Source organism: Chiloscyllium plagiosum, unplaced genomic scaffold, assembly GCF_037043375.1.
Source record: "Chiloscyllium plagiosum isolate Xiang-an unplaced genomic scaffold, Cpla_swu_hap1 HiC_scaffold_5, whole genome shotgun sequence".
NCBI classification, from domain to species: Eukaryota; Metazoa; Chordata; class Chondrichthyes; order Orectolobiformes; family Hemiscylliidae; genus Chiloscyllium; species Chiloscyllium plagiosum.
The window spans coordinates 80,882,539-80,903,561 of record NW_028270143.1 but is presented as its reverse complement, the minus strand read 5'-3'; the positions used below and the strand labels follow the sequence as shown (position 1 = coordinate 80,903,561).

The following is a 21,023-nucleotide window of genomic DNA, read 5'->3' as shown; positions in this document are numbered from 1 at the left end:
GGCTGGGTTCATTACGTAGTACCAAATCTAATGTGACCTCTCCTCTTGTTGGCCTGTCTACATACTGGTCAGAAAACCCTCCTGCACACAATGGACAAAAACTGACCCAGCTAAAGTACTTGAACTATAGTATTCCCAGTCAATATTTGGGAAGTTGAAGTGCCCCATAACAAATACCCTGTCATTCTCGCTCCTATCAAGAATCCTTTTTGCTATCCTTTCATCCAAATCTTTGCAACTATTCAGAGGCCTATAGAAAACTTCCAACAGGCTAACCTCTCCTTTCTGTTTCTAATCACAGCCCATACTACCTCAATTGATGAGCCCTCAAATGTCCTTTCTCAGCCGTAATACTGTCCTTGACTAACAATGCCATACCACCACCTCTTTTATCAGCTTCTCTGTTCTTACTAAAACATCTGAATCCTGGAACCTGCATTTTGTGATATGTATAACTGCAAAGCTTTCAAAATTCATTTCCAGACTTTTTTTTTGTTCAGAAAAACAATATTCATGAATCACTTTAAAACATGAAGAACCAAGCAAGACATTTTTATTTTGCATTCATTTATTATTAAGGCAATCGCTCAATATTTCTAACTGGCTGGCTGTTTTCAACTTTAACTCTTTCAACTAAAGAAAATCTAAGAATTGATGGCATGGAAAGGAGGAGAAATATTTTGGGCAGTTAAATAGGGAAGGATGGGAAGTGCATTACTTGGAGCTTAAACACCAGAAAGAGTGGATTGGGTCAATACCCTGTTGCGTAGTGGATATTCCAAGTAATCCTATGTATATCACTAGAATCTAAGAAGTTGGAGCAGAAGTACACAATTTAGCCCTGTTTTACCATCCAATGATTATAGATTATTTGATTGTGCCTTCAGCTCCACTTTCCTTGCTGCCCCTTTGACTTCCTTGTGTATCAACAACTTGTCTAAGATTAATCACCATCGGAGAGAAAAAAAACATGACTATTTTAAATAGATGGCCCCTTATTCTGAAACTATTACCTCAAGTTCCAGATTCCCTTACTAAGTGAAACATTCTTGAGCATCTGCATTACCAAACGCCCTAAGAATCATATACATTTTAATAAGATCACCTCTTATTCTTCTAATTTCTTGAACCTTCTGAGAGCCCCAAACAGTTCAACATTTCCTCATAACCGCTTCATCCCAAGAATATAGCTTGTGAACCTTTTCTAAACTTGGAGATAGTGAGGACGGCAGATGCTGGAGAGTCAGAATAGACAGAGAGTGGAGCTGGAAAAAGCACAGCAGGTCAAGCAGAAGTTGATGTTTCAGGTCAGAGAGAAAGGTTCCGAACTGAATCTTCGATTCACCTTCTCCTGTGCTGCTTGACCTGCTGTGGTTTTTTTTCAGCTCCACCCTCTATCTACTCTCAACCTTTTCTAAACTGCATCCAACACAAGTATATCACATCTTAAATAATGAGACTTGTCTCTATAACTGTGTGCTGTATTTCAGATATGGTCTCGCCGTTGTAACAAAACTTCCTTCATTTTTGCTCCTGGTCTGATGCACAGAGGCCCAAAAGTGCCAGTTCTGTGACTCCAGCCTTTAAAAATAGCTTCATGCATTCCTGATTCCAGCAGTGGATCACCTGTATCATGAGTTCAGCCAAATGACCTGGGAAGAGCAGAGGAAACTATTGGTTCCCAAGGTGGGATGAGCACAAATACTACCTAGGGGCTCTGGAACTGTGTTCAAGTTTTAAAAATAGTAATTAGTATGATAAAACATCCCTTCTGCTTTTGTTCCCCTTTTTCTCCATGCCCCAATCATGCCAGCCCATGCCAAGCTATGTCCCTTTAGCTATGCTCCCTGGATCCACTATGGTGTCTCATGTTCCTTATGTCTGAAATTATCTTTATTGTCCTTTATAGCCCTGATACGAATTCCAGGCAAATTCAAACACGGTGACCACCCTCTTGTGCCCTTCACTCTCCTTGCCAACTCATCCATTACCCAGCATATTTTAACTCAGGAAACATCTTGCCAGAATATAAAGTTAGCAATCCCTTGAAGATTGATTAAAATAAACGCATACACACTCATTGACGCAAAAAAAAATCCAATTCATTGAAAATACCTCAGCTAATCACTTGTTAGAACAAATATTTTATGGAAGTGCTCATTGCTTTATGTAAACAAACACTTAAACCTTAAATATTAACTGCTTAATCCCTTCTGTCAACCAACATTTAGATGCAATGAGCTATATGTGCTGACTGTTAATATGCACATCATTGTGAAAATGATAGTTTGCGCATTTGGTCAGGTGGCACAAATCCTAGATGGATTGATGTGGACAGCTGCTCTCAAATACCTTCCCCTAATACCATGAAACCCAACAGAAGTGCAAAAAAGCAGCATCTTACGTTTCACATAGGCTTTGAATTTCAACATGGAGCTCTAGAATTTCATATTGTAACCACTGTTACTGCTTTCTGGGATAGTAGGCACTGGTAATGTTTCCACTGCTATTTGTTGGGCTGTCTCTGGGTGTACATTCCATTTCTGTACTGTTTTCATTACCATTTGGCTGCCCCATCATCCATTTTGTCATTTAATTACTCTTGCCCTTCACCCTATTAGATGCTTACCCCATTTTTTCTATCATCTTCTCAACCGTCCCACTGTTGAGGGTCTTCTTCCAGTCTTAGAGCTCATTGACCTAAAGTTTTAACCCTTTTGTTCTCTTCACAGATGCTGCATGACCTTTAGCATTTCTAGCATTTTCTGTTCTTTAATTCTGATTTTGGGTATCTTCATTATTTTACTAAGGAAGTTAATGGATTCTCATAAATATTTTACACTCAAATTTTTGAGTTTTGCCAATCCTAAATACAAATATATTTCCTTTCTTACAGCTTGTGGTGGTATTTTTTATGCAAACAATGGCTCTTTCCATTCACCAAATTGGCCACAGAATTTTCCTGAAAATATTGAATGCACTTGGGTAATTGTAGCCCATGAAAGCAAGCATGCTGAAATTACTTTTGACAAGAATTTCCAGATTCCAGACAGCACTGTTAACTGTGGGACCAGCTATGTTAAGGTTAGTGACTTAAGGAACAAGACTTTGTTTATTAGATGGTGAACAAGCAGGAGGTTTGTCTATCTTGGATTCCAGCATTTGCAGTTTTTTGTCTCTTAGATCCCTTTTAAATCTTTCTCTCTCAGCTTAAAATTATACCCTCTTTTTTTGAAGTCACCAACCCTAGGGAAAAGACCTTTGCTATTCACCTCATCTATATCCATCATGATTTTATAAAAGGTCTCTCCTCAGTCTGCTATGTTCCAGTGGAAACAAATTCCACTCTATTCAACCTATCCTTCTAACGCAAACCCTGCAGTCCCGGTAACATCCTTGTAAATCTTTTCTGCATCCTCTCCCATTTAGTAATATCTTTCCTGTAGCAGGATAACCAGAACTGTACAAAAGATTCCAAAAGTAGTCTCACTAATGTCCTGTACAGCCACAACATGATGTCCCAACTTCTATATGTTTAAGACAATGTAATTTTGGAAGATTTATGCAACAGGTTCTATATTTCATTCAAAAATAAAAAAAAGGGTACAGGTCTTAGAAAGGAGAAATTTCTAAATCATTGAAAATCACAATGGAATAGTAACTGAGAATCCTTAGTGTGGAAACAGGCTCTTCAGCCCAGTAAGTCCACACTGACCCTCCAAAGAGTAACCCACCCAGACCTATTCCCTTATTTCTCTACATTTCCCCTGACTAATGCACCTAATACTACTGGCAATTTAGCATGTCCAATCCACCTAACCTGCACATCTTGGATTGTGGGAGGAAACCCACACAGACACGGGTAGAATATGCAAATTTCACACAGTTGCCCAAGGCTGGAACTGAACCCAGGTCCCTGGTGCTGTGAGGCTGCAGTGCTAACCACTGAGCCACCATGCCACCACCCATGTCCCCCCCCCCCCCCCCCCCCACCTCCACCGCCCCGACTGTTGTGTCTTGCTTTAGGAAAGGAGTTACTAGGCCAGGCCTTGATTTTCACTCTAAGTGAGTCTACAGAAACAAGACATTTCCAAGCTTTGCAAACCCAAACTAGGGAAAAGTCCTTGAAAACCAGGTTTTTATTACTGGATGATGGAGCTCCTTGAGAAGCAAAATGGGTGGATGCTGCTGGACGTGTGCAAGACCTGGCTCCATAAACTGGCACTGCATTGCAGGTTTAATAAAAAGTAGAGTGAAACCAAAATGATCTCATGCCCCCTACCTCCCATGTATGGCCCCCATGCCTTATCCATGTTAACCCCATGCCACCCAATGCCTCTCTCCCCACCCTCATGGCCCTTTGTACACACTTGCCAATCTATAGTCATGTACCCTCTCTCTCACCCTTTATAGCCTTATGTCAATTGTGGGTCAGCTTATGCCAATACCTCCCCACCCACTGCCATTCTTCTTGCGTTGTTTGATTGTTTTGTGCAATTGTTTTGAAAATACCAGACTAATGTATTTCATCATTTTTCTTTAACTGAGTGTCTTAGTTTAAATTGTATTCTTAAAATGTCGTGTTCTAGATGAAGGTAGTAGATTCATCTAATGTGGAAATGTTGGCTAGTAAGTTTGATGATCTGTTGAGCCTTAGCTGTTGGCCCCTCATGTCAGCAAATCTCAAAAGCAAAGTCTGTGAATTTTAATCCCCTTCAGATAAGCAGAGTCGGTGTGACACAGTTACCTGATATATATGTAGGTGAAGTTACCTGCTGGCAGTGCATACATGGCAAATCAGTTATCCATTAAAAGTGCAACGTTTCCTTAATATGCAGATGGCTGATTGCAATATGCCATGTAATTCAATCGAGAAGGAGGCTCTGTGGGTTAAATTGAATCAACGTCATTTTTTTTTACCAAGTTTAAATGCAATGCCATAAATAGAGGCAATGTTCTTTAAACAAAAGAGGCTAGCATTGTCACACAAATTAGTTATAAATTGTGAAGATGCAATTTTGTTCAAGTAGGTTACTTCTGTCATGTAGACTGATCTCCAAAGCTAGGTCTTTTTTAACAGAGTTTCATGTTTATAAAAATAAAATCACATTTCATGCATCAGCACTTCAGTTATATAACTGGCCATGGGAACAGAATCAGACTGCACTGACATAAACTTACACAATTCGTGGAAATACTATATTTCATTTGATTTCTTGTGGGCTAAATTTTAATTTTAAGCTCTGCAAGGAAGGTTTCTTTTAACCTTACATGAACTTGTACCAGGATTAGATTGAGGAACTCATTTTAACACTTTTCTTTTTTGCAGCCCACTACCAAATTACTGTGGTTGTTTAACTTGTTACAAGAAATGTTTGGCATGGCTGACATCCACACTCTGATGTGTTTTGAGACATGCTGGAATTCCTGCATGTGATTTGGTCACAATAAGAAGTTCATTATTTTTCCTGCCATGCTGTTCCAGTTTATAATGTCAGTAGATCATGCTGTGAATTATAGGGAGTGAAGGCTTGCTTACAGAAGCAGACTTTTTTCTGTTGTGCACAAAGAAAGGTCTGTAGTGAAGTGAGATAGAATTGTAAAAGAACAACACTTTTTGAAACAAGCAGTGATGAATAAATATCAGTTGAAGACTCAGATAAGAAAATAACTTGATTGAAAATTTTGATTTTTTTTGCTTTGCAGTTCAGGGGGAAATTTCAGCACTTTACCTTTTTGGACATTCATATGTGGTTATCTTTCTTGGATATCCAGCTGCTTGTGTATAATCCACAACAGAATAAATTATGGTTTCCTCTGGTTAAAGTCAACCTTATGAACTAAAACATTTTGTCTAACTCTATATTTTCTTATTTTCTGAAGGAAAATATTCATTTTTTTCTCTTATGTCTTTTTCTCTATGCCATTTCTGACACCAACACCAAACCATGTCTTCATTTGGATTTATATTCAGCAGCTCAATTATAGAGTCATAGTGTCATAGAAATGTACAGCATAGAAACAGGTTCAACTCATCCATGCTGATAAGATATCCTAAATTAATCTAGTCCCATTTGCCAGAATTGGTCCATATCACTCTAAGCCCTTTCTAAACATGTACCCATTCAGATATCTTTTAAATGCCTTCACCACGCCCTCTGGCAGCTCAATCAATATACACACACCCTCTGTGTGAAAAAGTAGCCCATTAGGTCTGTTTTAAATCTTTCCCTTCTCACCTTAACCTATGCCCTTTAGTTTTGGATCCCTCTACCCTGGGAAAAAGACCTTTGCTGTTCAACTTATCCATGCTCCTAATTATTTTATAAACCTCTAGAAGATCACCCCTCAACCTCCGATGCTCCAGGGAAAATAGCCCCAGCCTATTCAGCCTCCCCCTATAGCTCAAACACTCCAACCCCAGCATATCTTTTATGATAAAGACCATTCCTATTTGCCCCCCTCACGTTGGGCAATGGACCAGATGTAAGAGGAAAATCACAGTGTCACTTCCATCAAACCCAAGAACCCGAGTTTACCAGAGATCTTTGTCTTTACGTGGCATTGCCTAAGTAAAATTATTAAAACATTTTTAAAATGTTTATATCTACATAATTACCGACCCTTCTGTCCTACAGGTCTGGAAAGGAACTGCTGAAACTGCCGAAAGCTTGTTGGCTACTCATTGTGGAAATATTGCTCCAGGACCTGTCATTGCACCAGCTAATATTGTGACAGTTCAGTTTCAGTCTAAAGGCAGCGTTGGAACTGGTTTCTCAGCATTTTTCACTAACCGTATGTCTTTTCTTAAAATTGAGAAATATTTATGAAAAATATACTGTGTATAGATTTTCGCATTGAAATTAATTTTTACTTACTTACAGAACACCACATGTTTTGGGTATTATTGATTCTTTTTTGATTAAAATCAAGATCTAGTTATCAAATCTGGTATATTGACTAATAGTTTGTACTTAGCAGCATGTAGAAGGAGTACCCAAAGGACTACCCATGTGTAGTGATTGGAACCAGATGGATCTTATTGACTATGAGAACCTTTATTGGGTTGGTTAACTGGGCCAATCAGGGAGCCTTAGCTGACAGATATAAGCAGGGGATTCAGAGAGTCTCCTGACTTCAGGGACTAACTCCGAGCTGGCTGGCCACAGACATGTTACCTGTGGACATATAAATAAAGAGTGACTTGGTGAAAGATTGCCATCCTCTAGGTAGTTTTTTACCATGTTAGAACCAGAAAATGGTTTACTACACAGAAGGAAGTCATTTGGTCCATCCTGTCAGTTCTCTATATGAGCAAGGCCTCCAATCCTTTTCCCCATTTCCATTTTTCTTTTTTCTTTCTCTGTATATAATTGGTGAATCAATTTTCTATCTAATTCTCCTGTCACCACCACCTAACATCAATTAGTTTGTGTTGTTGGGGGCGGGGGGGTTTGAATAAAACAGTGAGTAGTGTTCATGCACCTCCACATGGAGTTGAGAGTTTTGGAAATAGAGGGAGCCATCAGTTTTTTTCTCAATCGGATTTCTGCAGAGCAATCTCGTTGCAGCCAAGTGATCTGGCAACAATACCCCATTCTCCTCACCACTAGCCATCTGCAGGATGATGTTCCACCTAGAAATATCAATGACAGATTGATTCCAGCACACAAATACAGCTGAAAATAAAATAATAGGGAATGTTTCTCTTTTAACCAACATAATGTCCAAATTTTAACTCAACATAAGAGCTGAAGTCAATATATGACAATTAATTTTATGACAGCAAGTCTTTGAATCTTTTTAGGATGTGGAACAAATTTCACTGCTTCTTCCGGCCGTATTATATCACCGAACTACCCTCACAATTATGACTCGAACTTGAACTGCGAGTACCTCATCGATACATCCAATCAGCGACTTATAATCTTACAATTTGAGGCTTTCAATATAGAAGGTACGATTCAGTTATTTAGTGATTGTACTGAGATAGAAAAGCTAATAGACGGGAGAGTCATCAGCCTATGTATCTGGCTTTCCTATTGTGTACAAATTTGTGTGAATTACTGCCTTTATCCTGTTCAATAGATGACATCATTTCTCATTCGTTCCATGCAAATATCTCAAGCGTTTACTAATATTCATGGTGACTACGAAAGGAAACTTTTGTTTCAAATATTTTAACTAGGTAATAACAGATAAAATCTAAATCTGGACATTTTAACACTTTTTAAACTTTTGTATGTTAGGCTTTGCAATAGGAAACAGAAAGTAATGCCAAAGAGGTAATGTTAAATTTGGAACAAGTTTTTTAGTGGACACAGGGATCAGTAATGGGATCCTTGCGCTTCCTATATATAAATGATCTAGTTCTTGGTGGGCAAGTATCAATTTCAAAGATTGTGGACAACACAAAACTTGGAAGAATTATAAAAATGTGATGTGTAGAATTTCAAAGAGACATTGGCAAGCTAGTGGAGGGTGAAGGTGGCAACTGATGTTCAACGCGGAGAAGTGTGAGGTGATATATTTTTGTACAAAGTATGTGCAGAGACTATATAAAATAAAGCATACTATTCTCAAAAGTATGCAAGATTAGAGCTACCCGGATGTATGTGCATAAATCATCAAAAGTGTCACAACAGGTAGAGAGAGTTGTTAATAAAGCATGCAGTATTCTAAGCTGAATTAACAGTGACATAAAGTTTGAAAGCAGGAGGCCATGCTGACCCTGTACAGGACACCAGTTAGGTTTCAGCAGCAGTATAGGCAAGATGTGAATGCAAAAGATGCTTACCGGAATCATTCTAGGGGTGAAACACTTCAACTATGAGGATAGATTGAAGAAATTGAGATTGTTTTTCTTGGACAGAAGAAGGCTGAAGGGAGATTTGATAAAAGTTTTCAAAATCATGATAGTGCTGAATAGAGTAGATACGAAGAAACTGTTCCTGCTTGTAAAAGATATTATAATTAGGCTAAAAGTTAGCAAGAAAACATTATGGTGAAGATGATTTGAGCTCAATGAGGTGGCTGTTAAATTTCATTTCTTTCACAAAAGTGGTTTGATTTTTATCATTATTGAATTAAAACTGTGCTCAAAAATTGTTAGCACATTAAGATGGTCATGAACAATTCATAAAGCTCCTTGTTATTAAATAATATTCTGATGCACTGGTATTTAATTATATTCCATTCAAACACTTTCAACTCACAATTGCCCAGGACCTTTTTATCCTATTGTAATAGAACCAAATAAAATGTACAGGATTTAGATATTATTGATTTAAATGTTAGAAGATGGGTGGGCGGGGTGGTATTCACAAATTTCTGTAGTATAAGGGCAATAGAAATGAGAGATGTTTCCTTTCTGCAAATAGAAAAAAATATTGTTAATTAGTTTAGATTCATAATAGGACCAGATATGTTGTTATCCGAGAAAGTACAGTAGTTTTTCATTTGTGTGATATGAGTATCTCATGTACTACTGGATTATGTGAGTCACCAATTTAACCAAGCATTAACTAGGTTACAATTGTCATGTAACTATGATAGCTTAGATAGAATATTTCACAACGGAAAAATCCTTTAACCTCTTTAATTGAGCTACATTAGCTCCTGGTGCAGTAACATCTCAAATTTAAAATGTTCAATCTCTCATTCAAATTTCTCCCTGGTCCAATATTTTCCCTATTTTAGTAGCCTCTTCCAGTCCTATAGCCTTCCAAAACAAAACTGATCTCTTCTGCATTTGTCAGTTCGTCTGGGGAAATGCACAATGGATTGTCTTTTGTATATTTGGTCATGTGCCTTTCAGGAGGCAAAACGCTTTATTGGGATGAGCTGGTGCAAATTGCTTCACTTTACACCTGCAAGTAAACAAGAAATCTTAAACTAATTTTCCTTCAAATATAAAAGGGAAAGTGCTAAGTCAAATGTATTGTGCATTTAATGGGCTTACTGACATGGATCTTTCCAAAAAAATAGTTAACATCAGTTACCAACTTTAGCCCAGCTAAAATGTTATGTGACAATGTGATAGAAATTTGTCTCAGGCAAAATGACTGATGTTGGATTGGCTGCCTATTACCACCAATGCCTAAATTATTTGACAACAGTAAAACTGAACATTGGGTGTTGTGTAGGCAGCCAATCTTAAAGGGTCAGTTTTACACGTAAGCCTTAAATAAAATTTATGCCCTGAATAAATTAAACATGTGAAGCAGAATAGATCTCTTTTCCTAAGCATCTGGCAGAAATTAGTACATTAGTATCTTTAGAATACCGATAACTAGAGAATCACATCAATTTGTGTAAAAACTATTTCTTTAAATGAATTTTACGTTTCAGCATAAAGACCGATTTTGGAAAATCCTCATCTGCCACAAATGCATATCAGATTATCACAGGTATAGTGGCAGTTCTCCTCAATTACTATTCCCTAGTTTTAATAAATATGGAGAAAGAAAGTGCTTGCCCCTGCAAAATCCTGGTCTGCATTCTCAACAGGCATGGTGTCATGGCAGGAGCATGTTCGACTAGAAGAAATTCAAAAGAAAATCTACCTAACTTAGATGTATTAGTAAAATCCTGAAAATGAGGGGAATGTTTTCCCACCTATTCCAATTATTGCTGGGGTCACTGCAATCTTTGCCAATGCTGACAAGCTGCCTGAGAAATCAACTAAATTGCAAATTGAGGGGTGTTCTAGGTATGACCACATATTCCAGTTTGGAAAAATACCAAAGTAGAAGGTTAGCAGATAGGGGAGCATGTGTGATAAATGCTCGGCTCAGTAGAAGTTGATTGTGCAACCAGCTGGGAAGTCACAGGAGACTCTTACGACATTTTTGTGCTATTCAGGGGTGCTGGCATGCACCTATGGGTGCCACAATCAGTTCTGTACCATTACTCCCCTGACCTCATGGAGATTGTATCCTATTCATCTTGAAGATGAATTTTTCAGGCCAAGAGTTAATAGGCTGATCTCGAACACTCGTTCCTGGCTGTCAGCCAAACGCTGACCAGGCTTGGCGCTCCAACTGACTGAGCAGCTTTTAGATACAGATGGCCGGGTAGCGCAAGTCCACAATGGAACAAAATCTACCCCATTGTCAACTCCCTTACAGATGTCGCAACAGTTTGTAAAATCATAAAGAGACATCTGACAGCTTACCCTACATGCATACTGCTGTCACGACAAGGAAGATAAACAGCCAGCTGAGACATGGCCAGATTCACATCATCAATGCAGTTTTATTTTTGTTCTTGAATTAAAAGTCAGTCAATGTAAAGCACCCATCTGAAACTCTGCAAAATAGACTACATTGTAGGCTATTCAATTGAGAAATGGACTAAACTGAATACCACATTGGAACAATACAGAAAGGACAGTTGTTGAATTGTTTCAAAGACTTGTTCGATAGTAATAAAACTTGGTACTTTGCTGTGCCCACCACAAAAGACTTCAAGTGCATATTGTGCATTATAATCAGGATTCCAGACGTCTGTAGCCAAGCCAGCTGTGAATTAAACTCAAAGGTTTGATGTGCAACTTGTTGGCCAAAGCCTCTAACCACTCAGTAGTCATATTACCTCAGAATTGCTTTTGCAATGTTCCAATAATTATGAGGAAAAGAAGAACACATTGATGAGACCGTATGGTCACTCTGAACCTGTGCTGACACTTTCACTGCAGCCACAGTGCCGACTCCTAGCCACCTTTTCAAATACATGGACTGATTTACTCTAAAGTAAAATAAAGAACTGCAGATACTGGAGATCTGAAACAAAAAGAAATCACTGGAGACACTCATCCAGTCTGGCAGCATCTGTCAGATTTGCCTTCCTCAACACCCCCACCATCTCCAATTGCATGCCCTCTGAGCCCTCTGAGGTAACTGTCAAAGATTCATAATCTTCTGGGTAAAGCTATGACCTTTAGTTCTAGACGCTCCATCCTGGACAACCAATCTTTCAGCAACTATCTTGCCAAACGCACCAAGAATTATGACAAAAAAGACCTCATAGACCCTCAAATAAAAGCAAAATACTGTACGTGCTGCAGTTCTGAGCAAAATGTTGGAGAAGCTCAGCAGGTCTGGCAACATCTGTAGAGAGAAAAGCAGAGTTAATTTTTCACCCAGAAGGTGGTAGGATCTGGAACTCATTGCCTGAAAGAGGCCAAAACCTTGATAAATTTAGGAAATGATTAGGTGTGCAGTTGTGTTGCCAAGGCACACCAGGTCATGTGCTGGAAAGTGGGATTAGAATATTGAGGCGCATGCTTTTGATTGGCACATAGTTGATAGCCTGAAGGACCTTTTTTCTGTGACTAGAGAGAATGAAGAGTTGAAGGAAATAAGTATGAGCAGGAAAGGTTATACTGGTGAAATTAATGAAGTTGAAAGTTATTAAGTCCCTGGGACTTAATAGTCTACATCCTAGGATGTTGAAATTGATGACCATGTAGATAGTTTTTACATTGGAAATCATCTTCCAAAATCCATCGATTCTGCAGAATGAAAGTTTGAAAATATCACTCCATTATTTAAGAAAGGAACAAGGATGATCCCATCAGCCTTACATCAGTATTAAAACAAATGCTCAACTCAATAATAAAGGATAAATGGATATTTGGTTAAAAATTACCCAACCGGACATTGCTAGCATGGAGTTGGAAATGGAAAACCATATTTGGCAAACTTGTAAGACTTTTTGGAGGACGCTGGTAGCAAAATTGATAAAGGGGGCATCAATGGAGCAGTATATTTAGATTTTCAGAAGCTTTTGATAAAGTACCCTGCAGCAGGTTGGTTAGCAAAATTAAAACACATGGGGCAGCAGGTAATGTACTGGCATGGATTGATGATTGGCTAACAGAGAGAAAATAGAACAGGAATGAATGGTTCACTCCCGCATTAAAAGTCTATAAATAGTGGGGTGCTGGAAGGATCAGTACTTGGGACCCAACTGTTCATAACCTATACCAATGATGTGAACATTGTTATCAATTGTAATGTATCCAAATTTGCAGATGATAAAAAGTTAAGCAGAACTCTGAGAAATATGTAAAACCTTTGCAGGAAAATGTGAACAGGCTTAGTGATTGTGTAAAAGTATGGCAAATGTAATATAATGTGGAAAAAATGTGAGGTTGTGCACTTTAGTAAGAAGAACAGGTGTGCAGAGTATTTCCTAAATGGTGAGAGGTTGGAAAGTGTAGGTGTGCAAAAAAACCTCTGTGTCCTTGTCAATATGTCACGAACGGTGACAAGCAGCTGTAACATTAGGAAGGTTGTTGGAATGTTAGCCTTTTTCACAGGAAGATTTGATACAGGAGTAGTGAAGTCTTGCTTCAATTGCATAAGTGCTTGTGCAGACCACACTAACAGTACTAAGTGCAGTTTTGGTCTCTATCTCAGGGAAGATATTATTGCCATAGAGGGAGTGCAACAAAACTTCAGCAGACTTGTTTCTAGGATGGCACAACTGTCCAATGAAGAGAAGATTTTTTTTATTTGTTCATGGGATTATGGCATTCCTGACTAGGCCAGCATTTAATGCCCAACCTAATTGCCTAAAGAGCAGTTAAGTATTAATCATTTTACTATGGGTCCACAGTTACTTATAGAACAGACCAGATGAAGATGGCAGAGTTCCTTCCCTAAAGAACATTAGTGAACCAGATGGTTTTTAATGACAATTGCCAGTGCTCTTTAGGGTAGCTTCTATTTTCATATTTATATTGAATTCAATTGAAATAGCTTCAGAGAAATGAATGCACAGGTCATAAATGCCCAAGAGTCCTTCAAATCCGAAAGTGTCCCAGAGGATTAAAAAAACCATTAATGTAAAATGTCAAAAAAGCAGGGACACTCAAAACAGGTAAATAAGAGCCAATTAACTTAACATCTACGGCTGGGAAAATGTTCAATCTGTTATAAAGCATGTAATAGCAAAACATTTAGAAATACATGATGTAAACAAACAGAGTCAACATTGCTTCATGAAGGGAAAATCATCTGACAGATTTTGTACCGTTCTTTGTGGAGGTAACAAGCAGGATAGATAAAGGGGAACCAGTAGATGTAATATATTTGGATGTCTGAAAGGCACTTGATATTATACCTTACATAAGGCTATTTAATAGACTGAGAGACCATAGTGTTGGAGATGATGTACTGGCATGGATAGAGGGTTAGCTAAATAGTAGAAGGCAGAGAGTTGAGATAATGGAGCTATTATCAGGATGGGAGCCTGTAACTAATGGAGATCCACATGGATGAGTGATAGACCTCAATAATTTACAATATATGTTAATGACTTCGATGAGTGAAGTGAATGTACCTTGCCCAAATTTGCAAATGAAAGAAAAAAGGTGGGAAGGCAAGTTGGTGAAGATGACACAAAGAGTCTACAGAGCAGTGCAAACAGGTTAAATGAGTGGGCAAAATCAGGGCAGAAGGAATGTAATGTGGTAAAATGTAAGGTTGTACACTCTGGCAGAAAGCAGAGATGAGCTGAATATTATTTAAATAGAGAAAGACTGCAGAAAGCTGCAGCACAATGGGATATGTAGGTTCTCATGCATGAATCACAAAATGCTAGCACACATTGAATCAGGAAATAGAGGAGGCAATTAGACTGTTGGGTGTTATTTCAAGGGGAATGGGAAGTCTTGCCAAAACTATATAAAGCACTCATCAGAACACACCTGGAATATTGTGAATAGTTTTGGTCCTCTTATCCAAGGGAACACTGACACAGCAGGTGTTCCAGAGAAGGTTCACTCGGCTGATCCCGGGTGTGGAGAAATTTTCTTATGATAAGAGTTTGGGCACATTGGGCTTATGCTCATTGGAGTTTTAAAGGTGAGCAGAGCTTATTGAAACATGTAAGATTCTTAGGATGCTTGATACAGAGCTGCAGAGAGATTGTTTTTCCTTGTGCAAGAGTCTGGGACCCGAGGGCATAGTTTCATAGTAAGCAGTCAATTGTTTAAGACATGAAGCGGGATCCTAAGAGATGAAGAGGCTTTTTTTCTGCCAGAGGTTGATGAATCTGTGCAATTCTTTACTGCAGAAAACTGTTGTTCAATATATTCAAGACTGAGGTAGACAGATTTCTAATCATTAAGGAAATCAAAGGTAATGGGTTAAGGCAGGAACGTGGAGTTGAGGATTATCAAATCAATCTTGATCTCATTGAATGGCAGAGCAGACTTACTTCTGTTCCTATGTCTTACGGTCTAAGTTTCACTGTTGGCCATAGTAGGATTCAAACGTATGGCCCCACAACATTTGCCTACATTTCTGGATTACTAATCTAGTGATATTACCACTATACCATCACCTCCCCAGAATGGACAAACTGGACCCATATTATTTCAAAGAATGACATGTGACCTTGAAAGGATTAGCCAGTTAGATGTTTCCCCTCACTTGGGAATCTAGAACCAGCAGGCCACAGTTTAAAATAAAAGCGTTCATATTTCGGATCAAGATGAGGTGAAGTTCTTTTACTAAGAGAGTGGTGAATGTTTGAAATTTTCTCTCAGTCTTTAGATATATTTAGAGTAGAGTTTGATAGATTTCCAATTGCCAATGGTATAAAACGTTCTGGGGTTGATACGGCTAAAAGGCATTGAGGTACTCGATCAATCGTGGTCAGAACAAAAGGTAGAGCAGGGAGAAAGTGAGGACTGCAGGTCAGAGTTGAAAAATGTGGTGCTGGAAAAGCACTTCAAGTCAGGCAGCATCGAGGAGCAGGAAAATTGACGTTTCGGGCATAATCCCTTCATCAAGCCATCGATTCTCCTGCCTGACCTGCTGTGCTTTTACAGTGCCACACTTTTCAACAAATGGTAGAGCAGGCCTGACAAGCTGAATGACCTACTCCTGTTCCTATGTTCCTAAGTCATGATGGTATATGCCTTGCAAGGTATATTGCAGATGATGGTATTCCCATGTATCTGGTGCTCTTGATCTTCCATGTAGTAGTAGGGAGTTTGGAAGATGCTGGTGAACACTGGTCAATTATTACCGTACATCTTATAGATGGTATACAGTGCTGCCACTGTGCATTGGTAGTTGTGAATATTGCACATGATGTCCTAATTGTGTTTTTCTATTCAACCATCTTAGAAGGACAGCTCCCATTAAACACAGTGCCACCTATCAGAAATAAAGCAATAAGGAAAATATTTCCATTAGTAATAGGTTTTCAGGTTTAAATGTCTTTAAGGTAGCCAAAAATAACATGGCTAATGAGTATTTTGCTTATCTGATTGTTATTATTAAGCTCTGTTTCAATAGATTCATTTTCATTTTTAACATAACGTAGGTACCACTAGTATGCCACCTGATTATCCTTTTAGAAAGTTGTAGTATGTTGTCTTGGTCTGTTGCCTTTATGTGATGTAAATATTCACATAATTCTGTCAGATAAGCTGTTTCAGCTTCAGTGTTGATGTTAGAACAGTAGTATGAAGTCAGAAGTTGGAGGAGAACTTGGCAGCTGGTATTCCCATGCACTTGCTGCCCATATCCTTCTAGTTTCAAGTTGTGAGATGAAGAGGTTTTGCCACACCAGCCACGCTAAATTGCAATGTAGATGTTGTGGATAGTGTATACTTTAAGGACTGTGGAAGAAGGGGATGTTTAAAATGTTGGACATTCTGTCGATCATGAATGTATCATGTTTTATCATGTGTGGTATCAAGCTTTTTGATCAATTATATTCTTGTATTTTAAATTATGGACCTTGTCATAAGTAGGTAATGTATTGCATACAAATTGCAAGCAAAAGGTTTGAAAGATATCCAAAATAACCCTCAGTTAATGCTTCATTTTAATTTCACAAACCTTTACAGGATTTTTTAGCTGTGAGGAAGACAGCTTGAAGATATATCGTGGAACTACAGCAAGTGGGAATCCTATAGCTACCCTTTGTGGTTTTTTAACCCCAGCACCAATCAGTAGCTATGGCCCAGTGCTACTGGCTTTCAAAACAAATCATGTTTACACAAAAACTGGATTTGCGATCAACTACCATTCAATCTGTGAGTAATTCAGTTTAGAACTTGTTATTGTAATTATGTCATACTGTTGTTCTGTTGCTGTTATGATTGGGAATTGCATTATCTTTGCAAAAAGTGTTTTATTTTTATCTTTTCTTTAAATCTGCACATATTACGGAACAATTGCAGGTAAGAAAATTTGGACATGAACTATTATCCTTTTAATGGTTGAAGTTGTAAACTGGGTTATGGTATCAAGAAGACATGCTTAGTTGTTGCATTGTGTTGGTAATATTCACTACAGCTGGTCATAGAGGAACTGATGTTTGAGTTTTTGATATTCCAGTGCTATCACTATTTTTGCTCTGACAACAGCAGGTGCACAAGTATTACCAAGGGATGATTCTAATTTTTCTGGCTGTCTTCCAAATGAAAGCGCTTGCCCTGCACCAATGCTGTTAAGCTTCAGACCATATTAGGTCAACAGACTATATTCTTTGAAGCAATGTTGTATTTTGAGAAAGATTTAGATAGATAGATTCCCTACAGTGTGGAAACAGGCCCTTCAGCCCAACCAGTCCACACCGACCCTCCAAAAAGCAACCCACTCAGACCCACCTCACTCTGACCAATGCACCCAACACTATGGGCAATTTAGCATGGCCAATTCACCTGACCTGCACATCTTTGGACTGTGGGAGGAATCCAGAGTACCCGGAGGAAACCCACACCGACACAGGGAGAATATGCAAACTCCACACAGACAGACAGTCGTCTGAGGCTAAAATCGAACCTGGGACACTGGTGCTGTGAGGCAGCAGTGCTAACCACTGAGCCACTGTGCCACCCTGATGCACAATGGTAATCTTCATGGAAAAATAAACAATGTCACATTACATGGCAAATAGAATAATATAGCTTAACGTTTTTTATTCTCATTTTGGTACATCACGTGTATCATTCAATGATTAAAAGGTAATTGCAAATAACATGAATTTTCTGAAATTATTTTAATACTTATTACAGTAATATCTATTGATTGGACACTGTGGAGTTGTGTGCTGTGCCAAATGTTTCTATAACACAATCAGTGGATTCAACTGTTGGGTGTCAGACACGCGCAAGTTCAATTCCACCATGTTTCTGACCAACAATTATACCTTTTCCACTTCCTTCTCCTAATACTTCATAAAAAGAATCAAATTATTTCCTGAATCTCTTCAGATTCAAGAAGCATTACTAATATAAAAAATAAACAACCTTTATTTAACTATTAAATTTTAAAGTACAGTTTATATATATTATTGATAAGTGCAGAACTACATTCAGTATTAAGAGCAGTGGTGTGCATTCATTCCTGGTCAGCACTCTATTCTGTCTGGCCTCCCTGTGTAGTTACGCTGATGACAATGAGATTAATGCAGGTATATTTTAATTGATTTTTCAACTTAAGTAATCATCCATAACTTTGCTCATTGTATCTGTGGTTCTTTGTCTTAAGCCTGTGGAGATTCATTTCAGGGACCAAGTGGCGTTATCAGCAGCCCAACTTACTCATGCATTGAAAACCACATCATAAATTGTACATATAACATCACTGTTGGAAAGAACAGGATTGTTAAATTGAAGTAAGTATAGAAATATTCCTCTTTTTGTACTTTGTACTCTGTTGAAAAGAATTCTCATCCTTTGTTTGGGATGGAGTTGCATGGTAACTACTCTGATACCTTGCTGGCATGGCCACCATTTGTGTGTGACAACCAGAGTAAAAACGTGTGATACTGGAAAAGCACAGCTGATCAGCCAGGATCTGAGGAGCAGGAGAGTTGACATTTCACGCATAAGCTCACATTCCTAATAAAGAGTTTACGCTCAGAACATCGATTCTCCTGCTCCTTGGATTCTGATTGATCAGCTGTGCTTTTCCAGCCACCACACTTTTGACTCTGATCTCCAACATCTGCAGTCTTCACTTTCTCTAATGTGTGACAATCACTAAACATTAATAAGTTCCATCAAGTATTCAAATACACTAGGATTGTATTCAACCCCAATCTTTTCCTCATCTCATTATGATATGGGCATTTTTAGTAAGACATTATACTATGTTGGTTTAGAAACAAGAGTTCTAGCTGATTTCTCTTCCCTGACATAAGACAAGTTGTTGTCTTCTTTCAAGTTGTTGCAACAGAGATCAACTACCAAGCTGTTGACAAGGATTTTAGATTTTCTGTCTCAGTTAATTATTGGACGGAGTAGGCAAGGAAATATTCTTCAATTGTTGAAGCCTTTGATTTTTACACCGTGAAATATTATCCAAGATGGGGCTGGCACAATAAATAGTGTTTGGGTTCATTGGAACCCATCCACTCCAGGTTGACAGGATCGTTTTCTCTATGTACTCTTTGTCTTTTTTCTTTTCTTCTTCCTTTCTTCTTCCTCTTCGAGGTAGAGCGTTGTTGGTTGGCGGTGGCTGCAGCATTGGTGGGGTGAAGGCTGCAGTGTCAGCAGTATAGACTAGGACTTCTGGTGGTAGTGACAGTGCCCGGAGCCTCGACCGTGGGGGCCATAGGCCCAGAGCCTGGACTCCTGATGGTGATGGTAGGCCGAAAGCCTGGACTCCTAGCAGCCAGAGGCCAAGAGCATGGACTCTTGGCTATGTTGGCAGCAGAGCCAGGGTCTCCTAGGGCATTAGTGTCATTGCTTCTGTTCCCAGATTGGGATTCCTAGAGGACCAGAACACCTTGCAGAAGCCCTGAAGTCATGCTTGAGACGCAATTTGAACAGAAGATGAACTCTTATTTAAGTAATTTCTTTTTATCCTTATTGTAATCAAAATGGTGCTGATTTGTGGCAAGAGAATACTTTTTACTGTGTCTTCAAGATATACGTGACAATAAATAATGCATTGATTCATTTAGGTGTTAAGAGTATTGTGTGTATTAGTGTAAAAGTGCCTGCTGTACTTTAAAACAAATTAATCAAAGCATTAACTGAACCACACATATGAGGTCTTAGACTAAAGGTCAATAGACAAAATAAGTACTCATGGAGTTGGGGTAATATGTTAACATTGAAAGAAGATTGGTTAATGGATGAATGCAAAGATAAGAGATAAATGTGGCGTTCATTTGGCAAGCTGTAAGTGTTAGAGTGTGGCAAAGGTCAGTGCCGGGGCCTCAGCTGTTTAGATTGTATGTTAATTTCTTGGAAAAAGAGACAGATATATTGTATCTGTGTTTGCAGAGAATATACACTGCTAGCTGGGAATGTAAACTGCAAGGTGGATACAAAGAAACTGAAAAGATATACACCAAGATTAAATAAGTGAGAAATTAACTGTTGAATGGAGGATAATCTGGGAACATACAAGATTATTCACTTTGGCCATAACAGTGGAAAAGCAGAATGCTTTTAAAAGGTTTGAGAATTGTAGGTGTTGCTGTGCGGAGGGACTTGGTGTGCTCATACATCGATCACAAAGTCAGCACACAAGTACAACAAGCTTGCATGGGTGAGAGCCCATGAAGGAAATGAAACCCTGCTGGGGGCTCAGGAACATAATGCAAAGTAAATGCAAAGTATTTAGACAATCTTCAATAGCACTATTAGTTGCTGTATTGTTACGTCAATTGTTTTTAATGCAGTGATTCAACGTTGGGGCACTCATGGGTTGGGGACATCACTGGCTGGACAGCATTTATTTCTCCAACTCTAGTTGACTTGGAGAAGTTGATGGTAAGTAGCCTTCTTGAACCCACAATGCTATTAAAGAAAAAATTCCAGGATTTTGACCTTGCAACAATGAAGTACTTCCAAGTTAGGATGGTGAGTGACTTGGAGATAGTGGTGTTCCCACATATCTGCTGCCCTTGTCCTTCTAGATGGTCATGAGTTTGAAAGCTGCTGTCTGAGGATTTCCGCACTGCATCTTGTCGATAGCACACGCTACTGCTGGTAAGTCTCAGTGGTGGAGGGATTGGAGGCTTATAGATGAGATGCC

At 38.7% G+C, this 21,023-nt stretch overlaps 1 protein-coding gene across 1 annotated transcript in view; it reads left to right on the top strand.

The window, feature by feature from the left end:
* Positions 1-21,023, top strand: part of cubn (cubilin (intrinsic factor-cobalamin receptor)) — a 303,136-nt gene that overhangs the window by 210,591 nt on the left and 71,522 nt on the right. The window contains exons 40-44 of the mRNA XM_043690378.2: positions 2,897-3,084; positions 6,639-6,795; positions 7,808-7,957; positions 16,874-17,062; positions 18,522-18,648. Coding sequence (XP_043546313.2) covers positions 2,897-3,084; positions 6,639-6,795; positions 7,808-7,957; positions 16,874-17,062; positions 18,522-18,648 — 811 coding nt within the window. The remainder of the gene's footprint in view (positions 1-2,896; positions 3,085-6,638; positions 6,796-7,807; positions 7,958-16,873; positions 17,063-18,521; positions 18,649-21,023) is intronic.